The sequence below is a fragment of the Pongo pygmaeus genome, chromosome 3 (assembly GCF_028885625.2).
Source record: "Pongo pygmaeus isolate AG05252 chromosome 3, NHGRI_mPonPyg2-v2.0_pri, whole genome shotgun sequence".
NCBI lineage: Eukaryota > Metazoa > Chordata > Mammalia > Primates > Hominidae > Pongo > Pongo pygmaeus.
Window position 1 is genome coordinate 181,887,164 of NC_072376.2, and position 24,975 is coordinate 181,912,138.

Below are 24,975 nucleotides of genomic sequence, written 5' to 3' on the forward strand. Positions count from 1 at the left end.
GGGCACCAAGAGGAACTCTCAAATACTAAGTACAAAATCCTGTTTTCTCTCTTGCAATGCAGCTCCCACAACATAGACTTTCTATTAGTGGTCTTTCTCCCTTCCCCAAAAGAAAACCGTGAAGCATTCTTGGTGCTAACAGCACAGCTTTAAAGAGAAGTAAACCAAAACTCTGTTTTTTATATAGGTTGATTTTTAAGAACTCTCAAACTGTCAATTCACTGGAAGCTCAGAGCCACTTCTCCAGCCTTTCATTTTCTGTGTCTGGACCATGGAACATCTCTCTTCTGCAGGGCTATTCTCTTCCTTGATGCATCTGCTTTTCCCTTTCTCACTTTAGGCAGCTTCTGTCTCCGATTTGCAGGGTCCTTCTTAGGCCTGGCCTCTGGTTTTGGAGGGGTAGGTTTAGAGAATAATCCTGCTGATCTCCTCTGTAACTCAAACTAGCCTTGACTTTGTCACTCATAGCACCTTCATTGGGCTTTCTCTTAGGCATGATGATGACAATGAATGGCAAGTGGGCTGGCTTTCACAATCCAAGGGTTGCTTCCATCTGTTTTCTCATGCTACTCTGGAAGAGATTCCTAGGTCTCACAGCTGGTCAGAGGCAGAGCCAGTGTTCCTGCCTGCAGGCCACCTGGCAGATTGGTGGACCACAGGACTTTGGGTAGTGTGGACATACATGTGACATTTCTTCCCAAATAGACCCCTCCAAGGAATCACAATGTCAGGTGGACTTGATGGTATGGCAAGAGGGGTCCTTATATGGATCCTGAAACCCCCAGGGCCCCCAGATCCTACAAAAAGTAGATGATCCAGGTTGCCAGGTGCATCCTGTAAAGGTTGACTTTCAGTCTCCTTTGGGGCTCCTTGTTATGTTCCCAAAGGTTCTCCTAATGGCTTGCTATGTTTAGCCATGGCTTTTGCCAAGATAAAAATGTTAGCTCCAGGAGGATCCAAATGGCAATCCTGGAATAACTGTGGAGCTTTGACTGCTTAAGTTACTTGGCATCTACCCATTTCCTACATCTCTGACTTTCTGACACTGAAAAAAAAAAAGCATAATCTTAGGAATAAATCAAAGTCTCTTTTGGTGCCTCAAACTGAAGCATGAAGAATATTTTGGTGCCATTTGTAGTCTATCCTGAACAGCTTCCTGGACAAGCCTAGAGACATTTAATAGGTTAATCCATAGAAGCTGGACCCCATAAGTGACACGCTGTTTTAATCTAATAAACTATTCTGTGGACCCAGTCACAAAGGAAGAAAAATATGATTTAAAACCGGAGATTTTCTCCATTTAAAAATAAGAAGAAGGAATGCAATCAGAAATAGTTGATCATCTAAACTTTTTCACTTAAAGATATTCTAGTTAACTACCAGAATGTTTATCAAATGTCTTCTCAGACTTCACATTAGACTTTTATAGTTCTTCTACCAACATCATAGTCTTTTAGGATTCCCGCAGGGTTTTAGGTTTTAGCACACTTACTGCAGGACATTGTTTACAGAATTGGTTTGTTCCAGGACATCATTTGTTGTCCCAACAGATAATTTAAACACACATGCATACAAACAAACAATTCACACTTCCTAATGTGAATTTGTTTGCTTTTGGTCTATATATGGGTAAATTATGTTTGAGTTATTTTGACAGTCCTACACCTTACATTTGATCCAATACTCTTTTTTTTTTTTTTTTTTGAGATGGAGTCTTGCTATGTCACCCAGGCTGAAGTGCAATGGTGTGATCTTGGCTCACTGCAACCTCTGCCTCCTGGGTTCAAGTGATTCTCCTGTTTCAGCCTCCTCAGTAGCTGGGATTACAGGTGCCTGCTACCACGCCTGGCTAATTTTTGTATTTTTAGTAGAGACGGGATTTTGCCGTGTTGGTCAGGCTGGTCTCGAACTGCTGACCTTAGGCAATCCACCCACCTTGGCCTCCCAAAGAGCTAGAATTACAGATGTGAGCCACCACACCTGGCCTAGATCCAATATTCTATAGTCAGAAATTTAAATAGTAAGAAAGTTTAAAAGGCCCTATTGCTAGTTAATTCTGGAGAAGGAAGGTAGAGAGAAGATACATGTGATGGAAATATTAATGTCCTGATATTTAAGAACAAGTATAAAAGCTTTACTTCTTTGTATCTATAAAGCCAAATTAATTTCTAATCTATTGGATTGTAAAGATTTATTGGTCTGGAGTTGGAGTGCGGTGAGGGACAACAAAGGCAGGAGCAAAGAAGGAGGAAATGAAGGTCAATAAGGAAGACATACAGCATGTTTCATTACTTTACTCAGAATCTCAAAATGAGAAAATATAGAAACCCCTTAGCTTAATAAACTCGACATAGGAAACTAGTCAGGCAGAGGTGGTGCATGAAAAGGCTGAGGCATGTGAAAACAAATGCATGTCTTTTTTCTCTTCTTGTCTGGTTTTCATAAGAATCTACTTTTATTTAGAGTGTGGTCATTTCAAGAAATTCACGTTCCACCTGCTTCCTCTTAAATGTAGATAAGGAAAGTTAACATTGGTTACCATCAAATTCCATAAATGCAGGGTGGTCAGTGCAAATTTGCAGACAGGCCAGAAAGCTCTACAGGACTTACGGTACACTTTACTCATTTTATGACTTGGAGAGGGTGAAAAGCTGATAATCAGTGGGTTCAAAGGTGTTTATCCTTACCTGAGTCAGTGCTAATTATTTGATGATGCAAGTTTTGCATTTTGTGTTTGTATCTGTTTTGTCTAAGGTTTGGAATTCTTATTCTGTGTTGTGAAATTGCTTTAAAATGCACCAAAGTCTGATGGAGTACGTTTTCCTTGAATTTCAGGAGCTGCAAAACACAGCCGTGGCGGAAGGCCAGGTGGTGGTTCTAGAGTGCCGGGTCCGTGGGGCACCCCCTCTGCAGGTCCAGTGGTTTCGGCAAGGGAGTGAAATCCAAGACTCTCCAGATTTCCGAATTCTACAGAAAAGTAAGGAGAAGTGCCCATGTCCCCAAATCTGACCATTTTATTCTCTCCAGCTTCAAGAAAACCAAGAAGGGCTAAGTCATTAAGATGAATTGATCTCTGTTTTCAAAGAGTAGCAGGATCAGATAATCTACAGTGTGTTGAAATCCAGTAAATGGAAACTATGACCCCCTTGAAACTCTAATGAAAGTCATATATTCTTTCTTCTTAAAAAATGCATATATACATTTGTACTCAAATTTGCATGAATAATTTTAGGAGGTTTACAAGGCTCCTAGAGCCCATCTATGAACTGCAGTTGGAAAAATTTCTTAGTGTAAGTCAATACCAGAATTTGAGTTTTTATATTTATAGAAATATAAACTGATCTATCACTTTATATCTTTTGTATGGTGGAGTTTGACTGTAACATTTCTTCAGACATGCCCTAGACAAGGTAATGGAAAGGAACAAGTAGGTTTTTTTAAATTAATGGAATCCCATTCTAATACTTTGTTCTAATTTATTTTTTTCATGTGGCAAACAGAACCTAGATCTACAGCTGAACCTGGTAAGAATATTTTTAGGATTTTTTTTTTTTTGGTGGTGGGGGAGCAGATAATGTATCTTTTGGGTCTCAATAGTTCTTTGTTTCTGTCTTAAAGCCATAAGCAGAACAATGTTTTTGTGGTTCCCTGGAAATGTGAAACCCCCTTAAAAACAATATCTTCTTTATCATGGAGTCTGTACACTGCATTTTACATCAACGTCTTTATTAGTAAAACATTAAGTTCCATTCAGACAAGAAGGTCAAGCTCAGTGACTTCAGGCTTTTTAAAATACAGTCTTTTAGGCTCAGAAAGCAAACTAAGCTGATGATGAAAAAACATCCTCCTAAAATTCCAGTAGAGAAGGATAATCTACTGCCTATTTGTACTGATCAGAACCCACTAGCAACCCCAGCTTAGAAATGTGTCTCAAAAGAGAGCAGCTCAAAGAGGTAAGCAAAATGGACCCCCAGGCGTTTCTCATTTGTGTGCCCTGAGCCATAAACTTTTACTATTCTGCAAGCATGAAGAAAGTCATCTTGCCCCCAGATCACTCTTAATTATCAGGTCGTTTGACCAGATCACTGTGCTATGTGATCTAGGAGCCTCGGGCCCAGCTGTTCCCTGCCTCAGACATATTGCATATTTATGGTTCCTCGTGGACTGAAACAGTGTTTGTAAAGGAAACAAATTTTTGTCTGGGTACTTCATCGTATGTCCTCCTCAAGACTATTTTCTTTTGTATTTTTCCCATCAGCAGAGTCACAGTTTCACTTATTTCTGAACAAAGGGTAGAAAAACAAGTCATTTTCCTGTTTCTCCTGTTTGTTCCTCTGCTTCAGTGTCAAGCAGATCTTGCCACGTGTGTCTTAGGAGCCATGACCTTGCTCTGACTCTTCTTGGGGGAACTGGAAAGTCCTCTGTGGGCCACTGCAGGTCAGATTACTGCAGTCAGTCCCTGAACTTCTCACATCTGTGTACTGGATCTTTAAAAGCAGAGTTTGACCCTATTAGGATCCAACGTTTAAGGGAGGCTGAGTAGCATCCTTAGGGAACAACTGGAATTGATCTGCTGCCCTCCTGTCATGAATTACAAGCAGAGCAAGTCCCCCCACTTAATGTGTCAATCATCACATCAAATACTGTATAGTCACTTTCCAGACTGTGGAAATATACAACTGCATATTTTGTCTGTGAAATGTCTTTGAATAAAATTGCATTATGCTACTTTTCTAATACATGGATTTTCTGAGATTAAATCTGCTGCATGAGCTAATATGGGAATCCTGTAGGGAGTTAGGGCACATCTTGTGCATTTGCTATTTTAAACAACTTTAGATAGATAGGTAGATATAACAGTAGGAACCAAATATCTTTTATCTACAAGAAATAGCTTATTATGTGAAACAAACCTATAAAGCAATTTATGTCTTTTAATGCTTTGTGTATAAATAAGACTAAAATTTTGAGCCAAAAATTGTAAAAATGTTACTGCTGGCATGAGTTAAGGCAGCTTTTGACATTGCGTTTTGGATTTGGAGTGAACTCCTGCAACTCTCGTTTCATTGTGTTGTTATACGTTGTCATCATGCACATAGGTGATGATGATTTATCAAATATAGGTTGGAAAATCACAAACCGTCATCTGCAAAGTCAAAACATTGGTTAGAAACTGCGCAGCTTAGTTTTCAGTATGTGTATATTTGAAAATGGGAAACACTCAGAATATGCTGGCTTAAGGAAGAATAAATTTGGATGAGGAGGGAGGAAGGAAACATCTCCCCCGCACCCTGCGTCTTCATCACTTATCCTACATACACTCCTTCTGTTTCAGTTGCGGTTTGTTGCTTTGCTTCTAAAATATAGTTTTGATCATGAATTATTTAATAAAATTAGTCCTAAACAGCTTCATGGAATCACCTGACCTCTAGAACGTACTTAAATGCCATTTGCTTTAACATAGCAAAATCATGCAGAAAAGAGCAAGATATGGAAGGCCTTCCTTTTAAATCCCTTGTCCTAGCAATGCAGAAAAATGTTTCCTCTTTGTGTTCATTGAATTTTCTTATTTACATAGTTAGATCTGAAAGCATTTAAGAAAACAGACTCCTTCATTCCAACTACAATAATAGCATTTTCTGAAAAATTTCTCCTGGCAGAGAAATATTTCTAGCAAATCTGTCAATACACCAAAAAATATTATATAGTCAGGAGCTATTAAAAACTAACACAATGAGTTTTCCTGACTTACGATGATTTCTCCACAATTGTTTTTACCATGACACTACGAGACTTTCTTCTTTCCCTTTTACAGCGTTAAAATGCTGTGCTTCAGGAAATCAGCAGTTGGCATGCAGCATTAAATAAAATCCATGATCATGTTTTTTAAACAAAAAAAACCCTTAAACACATGAATGACTACTCAAGTGACTAATTATATGAGTTGTTATGAGTAAGAACTTCAGAACAAGCAAATGTTACAGCATATTTGTGCTTAAACAATGTTTTGTCATGCCTGTCAAAACTAGGTATGATTCTTTTACTAGTTGCCAGGTGTTTTCCTTACATTGACCTTGTAGTTGCTATGTCAGAGGAAAAAACAAAAAATAAATATGACTGTTTGCCTTCTTTAAATGACCTGATTGACTTATATCTAATGGACCTCTGAGCTATTCAACTCTATAGAAGTATGTAGGAACCGGCTTCCCTGAAAACTGTTTTCTTAGCCGTTGTTAAGTGGAAGGAAGAAAAACAGACATGACTACAATACATCTGAGGCAAGAGATAAATTTTATAGGACTAGGTCAGTGATATTTTCCAAATGCTAAAACATAAATAGCCTTTGAAATTCAGGAAAACATTTAAGCATTCTGTTTTTATTACTCTGTCTTCCTACCCTCTTCCTTTCCTCTGACAGAGTCACTCTTGCTCGCTCTCTCCCCCTCCTCTGTGTCTCTTTCTCTCCCCTCACCTCCTTCATTCCCTCCTTCTCTTCCTCTTTCTCCATCTCACTCCCTCATTCTTTTTATTTCTTTTCTTCTCTTCTCTTTACTCTCTTCCTTATTCATGGGCAAGATGTTTTAAAGCTCCAGAAATAAAATTGAAATTCCCTAGTACCTAGATGTAGCCCCATTAGGAATTAGATATTTAGATAAAGAAGGAAATAGCAGGTTGTCTCCAAATGCATCTGTGCAACTGAAACAGGTTTTTCTTGTCACTGCTGCGTCGTATCTGTCTGATGTGTTTTACACTCCCCTCTCTGTCTAGACAGAAGTCAGCTTGCATCACAAATCTTTTCAGACTGTTTTGTGAATTAATAGCTAGTCAGCTTACTTAAGACCAACATCCGTTTGTCATAGTACCTTCTCTGGCCTTCTTTGAAATTCTGATTTTGTACTGATAGACTCCTTCAAAGACTAGTCTGGGGGTGGGGGACACAGAAGACTCATTTGACAGCTGTTAATACTCAGTCTCTTACTCAGCTGTCTGGAAACAGCCACAAACTGGGTTGAGTTACTTCTATAGCACTGTCTAATAGCGTGCAAAATTAAAAACACAAAAACGCATCTTACTGGCTGTGGAATTTTACATATAAAAGTATATTGCCTCCTGCTTTCAATTTTAACTTCTGCTAACCAGTGTGACCCATGCTAGATCTTGTACAGTAGAGTCTAGGCTTTGATTCTCTGATTCAGAATGTAAAGTAAGTTACACTTAGTTAAATGTACTAAGGTGCTGTTGTAGGAGGGCAATGATAGGGATGTTTCTTGAGATCCCAGTAGATTGTATGCAGTAAAAACTTAATGCATGTTCTAGGTTAGGATGGTGGGTTGAACAAAAGTAGGCCATACGAAACTTATAGTTCACCGAGAGTGTGACAGGATACCCTGGGGTGCTACACCACGCTGACAGGGATGCTGTAATATATTTGAAATTTTTTTATGCAAACACATTCAAACTTGACATTTGACAGATATGACACAATGACTGGCTTGAACTAGTTCAGAATTTCAACATTAGATCACCCTCCATTCTTTTCTATGACATAATCTCTTTGTGAAACTGAGTTTTTGATGAGTGTGTGATAAAAAGTAAGTACCTCATGAAAATCCATGTGAAACATGAAATGAGGCTGGCTCATCCAATCTGATTCCAAGAGAGGTGGTACAGTGCCCAGCAGATGCACACAGCCATTAGTAAGAGATAGTGGCTATTTAAGAATAAAATATAGTATTTTTCTTTCAATTTATATGTATTTTTAAACACTAAATTGTTTAAGCATAAATACTTATTAAGTTCTTTGGAAATAACTACATAACAAACATAACTATTAGTTATGTCTTTTGGCTTAGGAGCACCATTTAAAAAGTATTGAGAAACTTAGAGTCCCATGAACCAAGAAAGTTTGGTTTACTCTCTAGAGGAGGAGTGTCCAATCTTTTGACTTCCCTGGGCCACATTGGAAGAAGAATTACCTTGGGTCACATATAAAATATACTAACACTAATCATAGCTTATGAGCTTAAAAAAAAATCTCATAATATTTTAGGAAAGTTTATGAATTTATGTTGGGCCACATTCAAAGCTGTCCTGGGCCACATGTGGCTCAGAGGCCACAGGTTGGACAAGCTTGCTCTAGAGGGAGAGGGGGAAGACTCAAGACACATTTGAGTACGCACCAAAAAGAAAATTGAGTGGGTTTTGGAATTCTTAATGCCAAATGTGCCTATTTCCAGTCCTCTTCCAGGACTCACATTCCAGCCTGCTGGCCTGTGAACTTTACCTCTCTCAGCAGAGACTGAAGGACTCTTTTCCGGGCAATTTGAACATCCCGAGAGAAAAAATAAATCCAAAGATAATGATTTGGGAGTTTCTCTTATAAAGATGCCACTTAGATTGTGCTATAGGGAAGGCCAAAGTGGATAAGTTCCTCTCTTGTACTCAGAGCTTAATAAACTCCCATCCCTGTCAGACAAGCAGAGAGAAAAGGCATCTGGAGAAAACCTCTAGCATGAATGATATAGAAAAAAACAAGTGACCTTCCTAAAAGGGAACTTTGAGAAAATGGATTTGCAAAGAGAGGAAAATGTAAAACAAAACCAAACAAACAAAATCTCTCTTAAAGGATATAAGGAAATCATTCCACCCAAGAAATAAAAATGAAAAGCTAGAAAAAAAAAAGAGAGGGGAGGACACTTGAAAAACAGAGTTCTTGAAATGAAAAGTTCATAGCAGAAATGAAACGAGCAAATGTCCCACAATGTACAGCAAAATGACAAAGAAGGGATGTAAGAGAGAAAAGGCAACAAAATTAGAGATGCATAGCTGAATAACTGGGATTACAGAAGGAGAGAAGAAAGAAGAGTCGAGAGACAGGAATATCAATGAAATAATTTTTTTAAAGTTCCCCAAACTGAAAGTTATCAGTTTCCAGATGGAAAAATCCACTGATTGCACAACGTATGGAATAAACCCAGACCCAGGCACGTCATCATGAAATTCAGAATTTCCAGGACAAGGAGATCATTTTATAAGTGTCCTGGGAGAACACATCAGGTTATATATACAAACTAGCAAGATGCAAATAGCGTAGGCCTTCTCAGCAGTCACACTAGACACAAGGAGACAATGAAGCAAGAACTTCAAAACTGTGAAAAAAGTTACCTACAACTTGGAATTCTGCCCATAGGCAAAACTTCACATGGAAGTCTAGCAAAGATATTTTCAGACTTGTAAGGTCCCCCAAATTTTCCTCTGGAACCTGACAGTGTGCTCCACCACAGCAAGAGAATTAATCCAGAAAGGGCAAGATGTAGAGGTGGGGTACAGGAAGCAGAAGATCACATCGAAGCAAGAGGCAAAGGGCACCCCCAGGAGGGTGACAGCTGTGCATCAGGAATGAAGGGTAAGTTCAGATTGAAGCCTCGTGTCTCGAGGGACAAATGCAGTGAGGCTTTCATCATTAGGTTCATTGCCTCTGGTCCAGCCCGTCTTTTATTTGGATGACAGAATGGCAGGGCGGTAAGCCTGACCCAAAAATCTCATCTCTACTTGGGCTGTCCTGCTCTCCCCTCCATGGACTGTCACCTGGATCAGCTGGGAATACTCATTTTACCCCCACAGAAACGTTCTGCTTTGACTCAATCCTGACATCCAGAGGTCAGCCATGTTGAGTTTAATTAACCCATCTATGCCTGAGGTTGCAATTTTTTGAATTTTTGCAATCAGACTTTGACGATGACCTTGAGCAGTAGGATATAAATAACTCCCAAATGCTTAGCGTTCCAATAATGGAACACTAGGCATAAATCGGTAAAAAGCAGAAAATACCAGCAATCTCATTGCTGGATATATACCCAAAAGAAAGGAAGTCAGTATATCAAATAGATATCTGCACTCCCATGTTTGTTGCAGCACTATTCACAATAGTTAAGATTTGGAAGCAACCTAAGTATCCATCAACAGATGCATGACTAAAGGAAATGTGGTACATATACTCATTGGAGTGCTATTCAGCCATAAGAAGGAATGAGATCCTGTCATTTGCAACAACACGGATGGAACTGGAGCTCATTATGTTAAGTGAAATAAGGCAGACACAGAAAGACAAACATCACATGTTCTCACTTATTTGTGTGATCTAAAAATCAAAACAATAGAAGGATGGTTACCAGAGGCTGGGAAGGGTATTGAGGGGCTGTGGGGGGAGATGCAGATGGTTAATGGGTACAAAAATATAGTTAGAAAGAAAGAATAAGACCTAGTATTTGATAGCACAACAGGGTGACTATAGTCAATAAGAAATTAATTGTACATTTTAAAATAACTAAGAGTGTAATTGGATTGAATAACTAAAAGGATAAATATTTGAGGGGACAGATACCCCATTCTCCATGATATGATTATTTCATACTGCATACCCTTATTAAAACATGTCATGTACCCAGTAAATATATATACTTTCTATGTAACCATAATGTTTTTTAATTTAAAAAAAGAAACAAAATATGGAGATACCGTCTCCAGCAACAACTGTATTCCTGCTGGATGCCCACATGAGGCCCCACCAGACTGCCCCACTGAGTGAGCCTTATATTTCCCAGATTCACTCAAGACCTTACCCACTGAGTGCCCCGTGGGGCTTTTGGAAACTTTAAAGGATGTTGAATCTAGTTGATGGCCCAAGATTGTTCTTGGGATCTTTTTCCTAACAGTGACAAGGTTACCTTTTCTTTAGTCAACCAAGATTTGTGCTCACTACTCAATTTTTTTAAACTAAAGAATACATTTTTTAAGGATACATACATATATGGTAAACGCATAAAGAAAATCGAAGGAATTATTCTCTCAAAGGAGAAGGAAAATTGGGGAGAGCCTATGAGGTATTTCTGAAGCACTGGAAAGTTTTATTTCACAGACTTGAGGATAGATACACAGGGGTTCATTTCACTGTTATTTGTTAAATGGTACATTTTAAATATCCTTTATATATGATATTAAATACAACTGACAATTTAAAAAAATCCTTTGCAATTTTTTTTTTTTTTTTCTGAGACAGAGTCTTGCTCTGTTGCCCAGGCTGCAGTGCAGTGGCACGATCTTGGCTCACTGCAAGCTCTGCCTTCCAGGTTCAAGTGATTCTCCTGCCTTAGCCTCCCAAGTAGCTGGAATTACAGGCGTCCGCCACCACACCTGGCTAATCTTTGTATTTTTAGTAGAGATGTGGTTTTCCATGTTGGCCAGGCTGGTCTTGAGCTGCTGACCTCAGGTGATCCACCAGCCTCAGCGTCCCAAAGTGCTAGGATTACAGGCATGAACTACTGCACCCAGCCTCCTGTGCAAATATTGATACAAGCATTACATTTACCCACACTGGATTTCATCTTGTTGATTTTAGCTCGGAGTTCTTTTTTACCAACTGTGTTAGCCAAACCATGTGGTGTGAAAGGTAAAAGCTGGATTTCTTTTTTAGGGACTTAGGACAAAAAAAAAACAGTTGCAAAGGAAGCCATTTATGAAAATGTCCCCTTATTACCCAGGGGACCCAGTAATCTTATCCTTGCTGCCTCATCATTTTATGAGTTTCCACAAACAAAATGGTTTTTATTTGTATTTAACCAATTAAGTAGGTCCAGGAATTTGAATGCAATTCAAGGTTGCCTTCTGGGAGATATTGCTGTGATTTTGTAATTTTTAGGTAACTGTAAAGAACAGCATTTATCACTGGTAAAAACAGTTTCTGATTTAGTAATTTATTAAATGCCCTCAAATCAAAACCTTAGGAAATCCAAACATGGGAAAATTATATTAAAATGCATCATAATTAAGGTTATTAATAACTTCAAATTTTTCCATTTATACTGGAGACAGTTTCTTTAGTACAGATAAGTAAGTCTCTAACTCCCTTTATGTGACATAAGCAGTCATTTTCTGATTTCCATTCCTTACCAAAATTTATTTTACAGATGTCTTATACATCTTTGTTCAAGTAAGATGCCACCAGATGAAAATTCAGTATTACAACCTGGCTCATCTCATTTCCTCCTGGCTTTCTTCATTTTTATAATGTCAGAACCATACAAGCTATGATGCTTCTTTCTCTCAACAAAATGTGAGCCTCTTGTCACTGTTGGATGAAATTTTCTTTGAGAAGAAAAGCCGAGGAACCTGTGGGACATTGTATTAAAATTTTATCTAGTTAAAAAAAATTATCTAGCAAAAATCGCTGTGACATTTCAACGCATGAGAATCACTAAAAGAACATCCTAATGTTTATTTTTTATTTTTCTATTTTTGTTCTTTAATTCTGTAATTTTTCTGAATGTTCCATGTGAACTATATACAGGCATATACCTTATTTCTGCATGGAAGTAGTCCTATAAAATCATACACAATGAATTCTGCTCAATCAACTTTGAAACACACAAAGGGAGCTCGTAGGAAAATTGGTCTTACTGAGAATTCCTTTAGAAAATAGTCTTTTTATAAAGCAAGTGTTTTTTTTCCTTCATCTAAATTTCATGCATGCATTTATTTAAAAATAATTATAGGGAGCCTACCGTGTGTGAGATGCTAAGAATATGGCCATGAACAAAAATTGTTTCTGCACTCAGAGGTTATATTTCAGGGAACCAGAAACTAACAAGCTAATTACACAATAAATTATTTAGCAGGGTGAGGTGGCACATAGTCTCAGCTACTCAGGAGGCTGAGGCAGGTGGATTGCTTGAGCCCAGGAGTTAAGGCTGCAGTGAGCTATGATCATGCCACTTCACTCCAGCCTGGGCAACAGTGAAACCCCTGTTTCTGAAAAAAGATTTTAAAAATAAAATAAAACAAAATTGCATCAGCTTTATTTGATTTTGTGATTGTCTTCTACTATCTGCTAAAATCTCCCACTAGAGGCCTGGGCAACAGAGCAAGACACTACCTTTATGAATCAATAGATAGATAGATATTATTTAATTACAGTTGTGATGATATTATTTGTGATAGAGATTATTTAATTACAGTTGTGATGTCTCCAGAAAAGTTTACCATCCTAAAATTGCTTTAAGGTGGTAAAACTGATTAAGTTTAATAAAAAAAGGGACTCTCTGAGAAAGTAATGTTTGTGGGGAAACATAAGACTGAGTAGGAGAGTGCTAAGTACTCCAGGAGGAGCCAGGGCTTAGAAACTTATCAGAGCGTGGCTTCACAAGGGCTGCCCCAGAGCCCATGTACCCAGTGCTCAGAAGGCAATGATGTGCCAGGCACAGAAGGAGCCTGATGAGAAGCAGGGACCTAATTATTCAGGGCTTCAGAGACCACATTAAAATTTTTTATTTTATCCTCAAAGTCATGGCAGGACGGGAGGATGATAAAATTTCATTCTTATTAAGAGAGCCCTCTGATTTAGAAGGGGCAACTGTATATTCATCCTCAGGTTTTCTGAAAAATGGCGTGACTAAAAGAACCACAAAGTCGTAGAAGCATCAGAAGGAATTCTTTACAAGTCATCAAGATCATTGATCTAAAACCACTTTATATTATCCCTACGGAATAAAATTGTATCCCGTTTTTAAATGTAGGTTTCAAGGCGCAGAATTATGTCTCTGTTTATAGTTGAAGCATCCTCAGGCATTGAACTGGCAAGGACATTTTTCTCAGTGTTCCCAGAACCTCTGTCTTTCCAGGTGTAGATGATTCAAGGTTGAGAGAAGTGCTTTCCAGAGAGCGCTAAGCCCTGGGAAGATAGTCCAGGGACGTAAGCCCTGGTTGTCCAGGCAGGAAGTGCCCAGGTATTACTGAAAGCTGAGAAGCCTTCACCACTCACAGCAGCATCTGCGACGGGAGAAGGAAAGTGACTTAGCACTGCCTGAAGCCCACTGCTCCAAACCTCGTAAGAAGGGGCTCTTAAGCATGTCCACATTATAAGCTTATATCCTGTTCCAATGTGTCTTATACCTCAGAGGACATATTGCCCTCCCCTTGTGCAGATGAATAATTCTCGTGAATCATTTGGATAATGAGAATAATTAGTTTTTTCAGCATCGGGAAACTCCATTTCCTGACTTAAATCTTTCATTACCTTACTTTACATAAGATTTCTTGTGTCCTGAACTAGGAAAAATGCAGAACAACTAGAGAGGTTTTGTGCTCTAGAAAAAAAGAACATCAGCCGGGTGTGGTGGCTCATGCCTGTAATCCCAGCATTTTGGGAGGCTGAGGCGGGTGGATCACCGGAGGTCAGGAGTTCGAGACCAGCCTGACCAACATGGCGAAACCCTGTCTCTACTAAAAATACAAAAAAATTAGCTGGGCATGGTGGTGTGCACCTGTAATTCCAGCTACTTGGGAGGCTGAGGCAGGAGAATCACTTGAACCTGGAATGCGGAGGTTGCAGTGAGCCAAGATAGCACCATTGCACTCCAGCCTGGGCGACAAGTGAAACTCCATCTCCAAAAGAAAGAAAAAAAGAACATGTGTTTGGGAGACGGGATGCCAACCTTCAGCATTTTGGCTCTAGCATTAATTAGCCAGGACCCTGAGAGAATCACTTTGAACACCCAGGATTCATTGATATTGAGCCTGAAGAAATGAGGGATTTGACCTAATCAATCTCTTACAGTACTGATCTTGTATTTCCCCTTCTAAGGCTAACCACACTTTTAACTCATTCTGTAACCATATGCATTCCATTTAAAATTTCCCAATCCCTTGTAACTTTCCAGAGACATCTCACTTTCCAAATGATTAATCTTACGTGAAGCTCCAGCTTGAATTATTTCCACACTTTCTATCTTCCTCTTCAAATGGAAAGCCAAGAACTGTGTATAGTACAGTCGAAAAGCACAGGATTACTTCATGCTCTCTCTGTTATCTTATTGTTGTCTTTCTATTACGTGAACTTTTTAATCAAATAATTACTGTATGCTCTACATGTATCAGTATCTCTCAAACTTTATCTGGAAACCCTTTTCTTAATATGTCAATCACCCAGGATTCGTTGATATTTATTGAGCCAGGAACTGTGCTGTGGGGCAGTATTTTTAAACTGCTGCTCATGGCCCATGAAGTTGGATGGCAACCACCATGTTATAAAAGTAGAACAAAAATAGTAGCATGCACCTTGTGTAATAACTTTAAATATTCTTTTGTGAAACTTTTATTTCCATTATATATATACGTGTGTGTGTATGTATGTATGTATATGTACCTATCCTATACATGTGAGTGGGTTAGATATAAAATGTATCTCTTCTGTGGATTTCAATCAAAAATATTTGAAACCTATTTTTTTAGGACACAGTTGTCTGTACTTTTCTCAAGATAAAAATAATCTGGAAGGAGCATTAAAAAAAAAAAAAAAAAAAAAAAAACCTTGGCCCCAACCCAGATCCACTAAATCAGAATCTCCAGGGGAGGGAGGGCCCTGTGTAATCAACATATTTAACCAGTGAGTGCTCCAGGTGATTCTTCCCATCAAACAAGTTTGGAAAATGCCACCATGAAAGACTCAAGATTCAAAAAGTTAACAATAATCTCCACCCAATCTTATAAATAGCCGTGTCTCCCCATCCCAACCAGAATAACTCAATCTTATTGAGGAATTAAGGCATATCTAATACAAATGTTAATAATAGTTATATCTACATCCTTGAGTGTATACCAAAGGCCACATGTAGGATAGAAATAAAATTAGAGTAATCCAGAGTCCTGCCTATTTCAGAGTTGCCAATTCATTTTTCTATCCTTTAGTTTTTCTTCATCGTTTTAAACAAAAATCACTGATTTAAAAATATCAAAATAGTTTAAATATACATTATGCTTCATAGTTTTGACATGTTTTTATATTTATTTTTGTCTTATTTTGAATTGGTAAATATCATAATACATAAATACATATAAGATACATTAGTATATATTATGGGAAAATAATTGTAAGTATTTATGGGATAAAATGCAAGCTTTTGACATATGTATACTTGTAGAATGATCAAGCTGATTAACATATCCATTACCTCAAATACTTATCATTTCTCTTTAAAATACTCTCTGTGAGCTATCTTAAGATATACAGTATATTACTGTTGGCTGGGCATGGTGGCTCACACCTGTAATCCCAGCACTTTGGGAGGCTGTGGCGGGCGGATCACAAGATCAGGAGTTCAAGACCAGCCCAGCCAACATGGTGAAACCCCATCTCTACTAAAGATATAAAAAATTACCTCAGTGTGGTGGTACATGCCTGTAATCCCAGCTACTTGGGAGGCTGGGGCAGGAGAATTGCTTGAAGCCGGGAGGTGGAGATTGCAGTGAGCTGAGATCGCGCCAGTGCACTACAGCCTGGGCAACAAAGCAAGACTCTGTCTCAAAAAAAAAAAAAAAGAAAAGAAAAAGAAAAAAGATATACATACATTATTATGAACTATAGTCACCATGAACCTATTCCTCCTGCCTAACTGAAATTTTGTAGCCTTTGACCAATGTCTCCCCTTCTCATGTCCACCACACACCCCTCTCTGATTAACCATCTTTCTACTTTACATTTTTTTTAGATTCCACACATAAGTAAGATCATGCAGTATTTGTCTCTCTGTGCCTGGCTTATTTCACTTAGCATAATGTCCTCTAGGTTCATCTATGTTGTCTCAAATGACAGAATTTCCTGATTTTTTAAGGCTGAAAGGTATTGCATTGTACATATATGCCACATTTTTTTAATCCATTCATCCACTGATAAATACTTCCATTGTTTTCATACCTTGGCTGTTGTAAATAATGCTGCAACAAATACGGGAATGTAGATATTTCTTCAACATGCAGATTTTCATTCTTTGGCAATATAGCCAGAAGTGGGATTGCTGGATCATACCTCATAGCGTTACACCATTGAGTTACGGTGTTTTCCCAGTTCCCACAATGCATCTTGTGAGGGGACATTTGCCTGATGGAGATACTACGGTGAGCAGAGGTGAGCCTGCCTGAGTTTACACCTTTCCTGCCTATGACACCACAGCTGCCTATTTTATGGGATGTGGTCTTAATGTGCTTATTCTTTATAGAGATACAGTATTGAAATTATAAAGCACAGCATATAACCTGAGTTCAGGATTTCAATAAATTAATTTTTCATCTTGCTCTTATCAACACTACAGAAACCGAAAGTAAATATTCCGGTAATATTGAACCCAATTGGCTTTGTTTTCCAGCTGGGTCAACACTGGGAAAGCTAGAAAATTCTGTAGTGTGTTATCCATATAAGTCCACAATCATACTGGGCAAAACATGTTGTCCTTTAAAGGTCTATTTTGATCATAAAATTTAAAAACATAACTTGTGTTACTCAGTGGCGAGACATGAAATGAGCTATCAAAGTCAGCTGCCATCATCATGAGTCAGATGAGGGCCAATATTGCCATATATAATACTATCTGCTGCATTATGATCCAGCATCCACATTACAGTGCTCAAAAAAGTATTCCAGGTATTTGTGAAAATTACCCAGTATTTTCCACTATTTGTAGCATAGGAAGTCTTGAGTGATACCATCATTTCAGGAAAAAGGAAAAAAAATGGTTTTATTTGAAACAAAACAGCAACATTATTAAGAACTCAAAGTCTCAGGCCGGGCGCGGTGGCTCATGCCTGTAATCCTAGCACTTTAGGAGTCTGAGGCAGGGGGATCACCTGAGGTTGGGAGTTTGAGACCAGCCTGACCAACATGGAGAAACCCCGTCTCTACTAAAAACACAATATTAGCTGGGTGTGGTGGTGCATGCCTGTAATCCCAGCTACTCAGGAGGCTAAGGCAGGAGAATTGCTTGAACCTGGGAGGCGGAGGTTGCAGTGAGCCGAGATTGCACCATTGCACTCCTGCCTGTTTAACAAGAGCGAAACTCCTCTCAAAAAAAAAAAAAAAAAAACAACACTAAGTCTCTTGTACTTGAAATATAGGCCATTGAGCTTGCTTGAGATTGCTGTACTTTTTGGTGTTTTTCATATATTGATGCCTATGCATATATGCTAAACTTGTTACAGAGAGACAACAGAAATATCCACTTAGATAAAGGATAGATTATTTCAGGTTATTTGTATATATTTTTAATATATTATTTTAAATTTTTTAATAATTTTTGAGATTTGTATCTATATGTTTTTCATATATAGATATGAAAAATATATATATAACCTGAAATAATCTATCACTTTATATAACTGGATATTTCTGTTTCTTTGTAACAAGTTTTAGTGTATAGATACAAGCTGAAATACATTATCTCTGTTTTAAAATTGAAGCTTCATGAAAATTTTTAATTATTTAAAAGATAGAGAACCATATACCTGTTTGTACCTTAAAAAATTTGTATGTTGGCTGGGTGCGGTGGCTCATGCCTGTAATCCCAGCACTTTGTGAGGCCGAGGCAGGTGGATCACGAGGTCAGGAGATCGAGACCATCCTGGCTAACACAGTGAAACCCCGTCTCTACTAAAAATACAAAAAAATTAGCCAGCCGCAGTGGCGGGTGCCTGTAGTCCCAGCTACTAGGCAGGCTGAGGCAGGAGAATGGCGTGAACCCGGGAGGCGGAGCTTGCAGTGAGCCGAGATTGCGCCACTGCACCTCCAGCCTGGGCGACAGAACGAGACTCTGTCTCACAAAAAAAAAAAAGTGTGTGTTGTATTTGTATTACCTATTCAAAAAAATAAAAATTTTTAAATGGTAGAGATAAATCTTAAGAATAAAGAAAAAGAAGACAATTCAGGAAACTACATTTGGTTCTGTTTTTACAGACTCAATAGGAGGGGTTGCAAAGCTATCAAGACAAGTGGGAGAAAAAGACCAAAAAGATCCTGTCTTTATGATTAAAGGATCATTACAGTAGATCAAATATTTGGTCAATTTTTTAAAATACTGCATAATGAACTAGAATTTTAATTTCTTCAGAAGTCTGAAATAAACATTTAATTTTTAATTGCCTAAAAATTTTAATTCTATATTATATTTCCTACTTCCATCTTATATTTCAAAAAATTTTTGCCAAATAGTTTCTGGCAAACATTTTTGCTTGCAGCTGACTTAACTGCCTTTTTAAGACAGCACAATTTTGAAGGAAAGAGAGAAGGAGGGCTTAAAAAACTATACCATTGTCATGTGGGCATTAAGGGTGTAAGCTTTTGGAGTTGGAATAGACCTGATGATTTTCTAATTCAAGTCTAATTCATGTAAAAGATGTGTCTCAACACCTTAATAAGATTACAGACAACTCAAAGGCAGGAACCATTAATTATCTCTATATCTGCAGCTATAAAATATTAAGACAGTGTACTCTTAAAAATGCTTAACAAGTAGATGGATGACTGTAAAAGCTTCTAGGAGCTGTTCATGGATGGAGATTCCAGACTTTATCTCAAAAAATTTTCTCGACATCTTATAACCTTTCCTTAACAAGTCTTTCCATTCATTTAACCTAGCTTCTGCCCTCTTGCTGCAATTAGGAACCATTTGTTCTTATTGTTCTTCAAGAAAGATGTAGAATGTTTGAGCAACTTCCTCCTGATTTTAATGTCTTTGCATTTATGATACCTATCACAGTGTTTTACTTAAATTAGCATTTTTGGTTTTCTTTTTTCTTTTGAGACAGAGTTTCACTCTTGTTGCCCAGGCTGGGGGTGCAGTGGCCAAATCTTGGCTCACTGCAACCTCCGCCTCCCGGGTTCAAGCAATTCTCCTGCCTCAGCCTCTCAAGTAGCTGGGATTACAGGCACCTGCCACCATGCCTGGCTAAATTTTGTGTGTGTGTTTTTAGTAGAAATGGGGTTTCACCATGTTGCCCAGGTTGGTCTCGAACTCCTGACCTCAAGTGATCCGCCTGCCTTGGCATCCCAAAGTTCTGGGATTACAGGCATGAGCCACTGCGCCTGGCCTTACATTACCATAAATGGATGAATACTTAATATAGATTTCATTGCCCTTTACTTTTTTTATTATGGTTAAAGAAACATATAACATGAAATCTACCTTCTTAAATATTTAAGTATACACTACAGTATTGTTAACTATATGCTTAATGTTGTGCAGCAGATGTCTAGAACATTTTCATCTTGCATGACTGACTGAAACTATGTCCACTGAACAGCAACTGCCATTCCTCCTTGCCCCCAATGCTTGGCAACCAGCATTCAACCTTCTGCTTCTAAGAGTATGACTAGTTTAGATACCTCTTAAGTGGACTTTTGCAGTATTTCTCCTACTGTCATTGCCCTTTACTTTTACCTCAACTAAATAATTTAGATTCAATGTAGAACACAAAATTAATAATAGAACATAAAGAATAAACTAAGTTTTTCACACTCCATTTAAACATCAAATTGAATAATATGCTGAAAGAATAAGGTGTGTGTTTTTACGACTCTTGCAATTTTAAACCCATATTAATACATCTCAGAAATGAGTTGACCTTGAGCTACAGTACAATGCTAACTTCTCAAAAGCTTATAATCACCATAGTCCTCAGATCGTTCCTAAGGAACATAACATTTTGACACAGAAGAATCCTTGCATTTTAGCTTTTAACAAAATCTCAAGCAGTCTGTTAACCAGATTACCATCAGCATCATCAGAAATGGGGAAAAGGAAAGTCCTTGGTGGGTGGGGCAGGGGGGTTGATAAAACCTAAGAATGGAGTGAGAAATGGAGTAAAACTCAATGATGCCTATAGGCCGTATTACTTGGTAATACAAAAAAAAAAAATACATATTTGACCCAATAACACGACATCAAAAACTATATAGTTTGATAATACTTGGACAAATTTTGAAATGAGAGATACATGAAATTTTTTCTAGAATCAAATACAACAAACTCTGCATTTGCCTTTGAAGAGTGAGATTATTAAGGGGTATTAAGTATATAAAGGGAATTCGATTATAAAGAGAAACATTTACACTGTATTTTATACTTTATTAATTTATTTATTTTTGCACTTATTTGATTTATAGGTAAAAAAATATTTAAAGCTCTCTTCAATAGACAAAAATTTTTTTTTAAACATATCACTTTTACCTACATTTAGTACTTTTCTTGTTTCAGGGTTTAAAACATAAAATGTTTTGAAACAGATTTGCTGATTTTAATTATTGATGGTCTGAAACATTTGCTCTTAGAAGGATGTTAGTGAAGGGGGTTTATCTTATCAAATTCTAGGAGTTAGCTACTGCAATACAGTAGAGCACCCCAAAATTTAGTTGCTTAAAGCAGCAACCATAATTCTGTGGGTGAACTATTTGGCTTGGCCTCAGCTGGGCGGTTTTTGTGGTCTGTGCCAGGCTGGGCTGACCACAGCTGGGCTCTCTCAGTGAGGCCATGGTCAGCTGCTAGGAACGAGTCAGTTAGTCTAGGATGGTCTCTTTTGGAAGGGCTTATGTCTGCTCCATATGGTCTCTTCCTCCTACAGGTTAGCACGGCCTTGTTCACCTAAGGGTTCATCAGGGTTCCAAGAGATGGAGCAGAAACAGGCCAGGCCTCTCAAGGATTTGGCTCAGAATTGGCCAACAATATCACTTTCACCACATTCTAGGCTAAAGCAACTCACAGGGCCAGCCCAGTTTCAATAGATGGGGAAATAGACTCTGCCACTTTATGGAAGGTGTTGCAGAGGCACATTACAAAGAGGCATGTCTACAAAGGAAGGAATAATTGCAGCCATTATTACTAAGAAATCTACAATACACAGTCTTATGCTACCCCAAAAATTTGTGAATAACCAATAGAATCACTTTGTGGGAATCTGAAATATATCACTTTTCTTAACGTTTGCCCACATAATTATCTTTATTTTACTGGTACAATATAAGCAATTATTCAACTAGTAAAACTAATTAATACTCTAGATATAGCTTCCTTTTAATGTTAACAGCTAACACTGGCTATGAAGCATTTGCTATGTGCCAGGCAATGTCCTAAGCACAGTATGTCATATCACAAAAGTAGGTGGTGGTTAGGGTTTGGAGTCTGGACCCCAGCTTGGTTTGAATCCCTATGTTAGTATTTATTAGCTGTGTGACCTTGGGCAAGTGAATTAACCTTATTGTGCTTCCATTTTCTACCTATAAAATGGGCTAATAATAAACTTACATAACTCATAAGATTGACATGATGATTAAATTTAATCTATGTTAAGTGCTGGTAACAATACCTAGTGTATGGTAAGGGTTATATAGCTGTCAGCTCTTGTTGTTATGGTTGTTATCATCATCATCATCCCCCTCACAATAACCCTGTGGTGGTTAATTTTGTGTGTCACGCATGACTAATACAAACTCTGTGAGGTAGCTTCTATTATTGTCTCCATTTTACGGAGAAGAACATTGAAGTTCAGGGAGACTGACCAAAGTCACAAAGGCAAGATGTGGCAGGACCCTCATTCAAGCCCTGGCAGCTGTTTCGAGTCTGCGCTTTTCATGCCCTACAACACTGCCATGCCACTTAACAGTACCTTCCAGAATAGTTATCTACAGGTCAAACATATACAGGTCATGTTCTTTTTCCCCCGTGGTCAGCATTTCAGAAGAGCTTTATTTTCCCCACTGCTTGGTTTGCAGCTGAGCAGATATAAGAGGTAGCTATATGTACAGAAAGAACTCTACCATGCAATCAGCTTAACTCCTACATGCAAAGTACAGAGTTACACACTTGCAGACATCTCGTTTTACCTTCACAGATAACCCATTAGGTATGTATTATCCCCATTTTATAGATGAGGACACCGAGACTGCTCTTGTCCAACATCACAAAGAATGGGTCTACCTCCAAAGCTTTTTCCGCTAGGCAGAATTGCTAAATTAAATGTAAAGAGATTCTATTGCAAACAGTTTTGTAAAGTGAATCTGTAATAATCGTTACGTAATTTGTTTGCTGTGGAAAGGTGGAGGGTCTCACTTCTTAAAAATGACTTCATGGTTAAACTCTGACGAATGATTCTGTTCTCTTCACTTCCAGAGGAGATTTGCACCCTGGTTATCGCTGAGACTTTCCCTGAAGATGCAGGGATCTTTACATGTTCAGCAAGAAATGATTACGGATCAGCAACCAGCACTGCCCAGCTGGTTGTCACCTCAGGTATGTGAGGAGTAAAACAAATGACTGGGTTCTGTTCCCCAGCACCAGTGTGGTTGGCCACACGTCTAAAAAAGACGTGATCTCAAGATGCTTTCAGCCTATTGAGGGCAACAAATAAAAATCTCTTTCGTACTGAGTTATAGTTGGAGCAATCATCTAATATAGAAAATAATATTTTTATGAGATCATGAAATTTTACTTGGACTCCAAGCTTTACATTCCCTAGCTTTAGATGAATATCCACATAAAACCTTTACAGCTTGAGCCAATTTGAGTAGTGACAGCTAGGATATTCAGTCGGACCCATGGACCCAGTCAGAAAGGCACTGTCCTGGCCAGGTGCGGTGACTCACACCTGTAATCCCAGCACTTTGGGAGGCTGAGGCAGGCGGATCACTTGAGGTGAAGAGTTCGAGACCAGCCTGGCTAACAAGGTGAAACCCTGTCTCTACCAAAAATACAAAAATTAGCTGAGTGTGGTGGTGCGTGCCTGTAATCCCAGCTACTCTGGAGGCTGAGGCAGGAGAATCACTTGAATCCAGAGGTGGATGTGGCAGTGAGCCGAGATCGTCCCACTGCACTCCAGCCTGGGTGACAGAGTCAGACTCCCTCAAGGAAGGAAGGGAGGAAGGGACTGTCCCAGGAAGAGAGCTCAGCTCAGCCTTCAGGAATCTGGCCACTCCAGGAGTCACCCTAACAATCTAAGTTTCATCGCGAAACAAAGGCTTTAGGGGAGGGGAGGAGAAGGAGTGAGGTGGAGATGACAAACAAAAAGATAATGATCGTGTAGCAACTGAACACACATGGGGCCTTCTTTAAAATCATGCAGTCTTGGTCTTTGAAATGATGGAGCTGGTTTCCTAACATCCTCCTGCTAACCTAGAATCATATTCACATTGGAAAGCCACCTCTACATTGGAGGTGCAGTCACTTTCTCAGCAGTGCCAACACATGAGATCTGGAGATACTTGTACAAATAAGCCATTGTCCGATCCACTGTTGAAACTTCTGAAAAGGTAATACAAGATAAGCCTTCTTGTATAAAATGTAATACAAGATAAACTCAGAGAAGCTGTAAAGGCCTTCAAACTCAAATTTCACTGATAGTCTATATCAATGATAGTATATAACTAATATGAAAAGGAAAGCAATGTATTGTATTATTGAAGCCAATTTTCAAAAATATATGGATATTTTCTAAACTCAAAAACTTACCACTAGGGAAGGCAATGTGAAACAGCTTTTTTTCTTTTTCTTTTCTTTTCTTTTCTTTTTATTTGTCTGTTTTCTAGTTACTAATGAGCGTTAGCTTACTTTAATTGCCTCATCTCTGCCATTCATCTTAAAGATATTTTTAAAATATGTTTTTGACCAAGCCTGGCACATAATGTACATAGTAGGGAATCAATAAATGGGTCATTTGTTGAATGATACGGACTTGGAGAGAACAACTGAACTGTACTTGGATTCCTTCGGAAGAGCAAGAACTTGGTGCTAGGTGGCAGCAGAGACACAACCAAAACTTATTTAGGGACCTTAGAGTGGCAATTGTAAATGCTTTTTCATCTTAATTAAGAAAAGAAATGGGAGGGTCATCTTAAACGGGAAATGGTTTCTATGAACGACTACTGTAAGTGCTGAAAGAAACCTAAGTGTCAGGATCGGAGTTACAGAGTAAGGAGGACCCCAGCATTTTGATTTCCAGTTGGCTTCAACACTGTCCCATCAAATGGCCATAGCAGGAGTGCAGTGCTTAAACAATATGGCCAAAACCCTGGGCTCTATAAGTCTGAGTGGCAGAAATTTGTGTGTAATATTTTCCATTTGTTTCTGCAGTAAATCTGCTATAGGTCAAACATAATCAACAAATATT

At 38.5% G+C, this 24,975-nt stretch overlaps 1 protein-coding gene across 5 annotated transcripts in view; it reads left to right on the forward strand.

Annotated features, from left to right (window-relative positions):
- PALLD (palladin, cytoskeletal associated protein) overlaps positions 1–24,975 on the forward strand; it is a 442,141-nt gene that overhangs the window by 192,905 nt on the left and 224,261 nt on the right. For all 5 annotated transcript variants that reach the window (XM_063664276.1, XM_063664277.1, XM_063664274.1 and 2 more), the window contains 3 exons: positions 2,836–2,977; positions 3,501–3,524; positions 22,983–23,102. In XM_063664276.1, the coding sequence (XP_063520346.1) occupies positions 2,836–2,977; positions 3,501–3,524; positions 22,983–23,102 (286 nt within the window). The remainder of the gene's footprint in view (positions 1–2,835; positions 2,978–3,500; positions 3,525–22,982; positions 23,103–24,975) is intronic.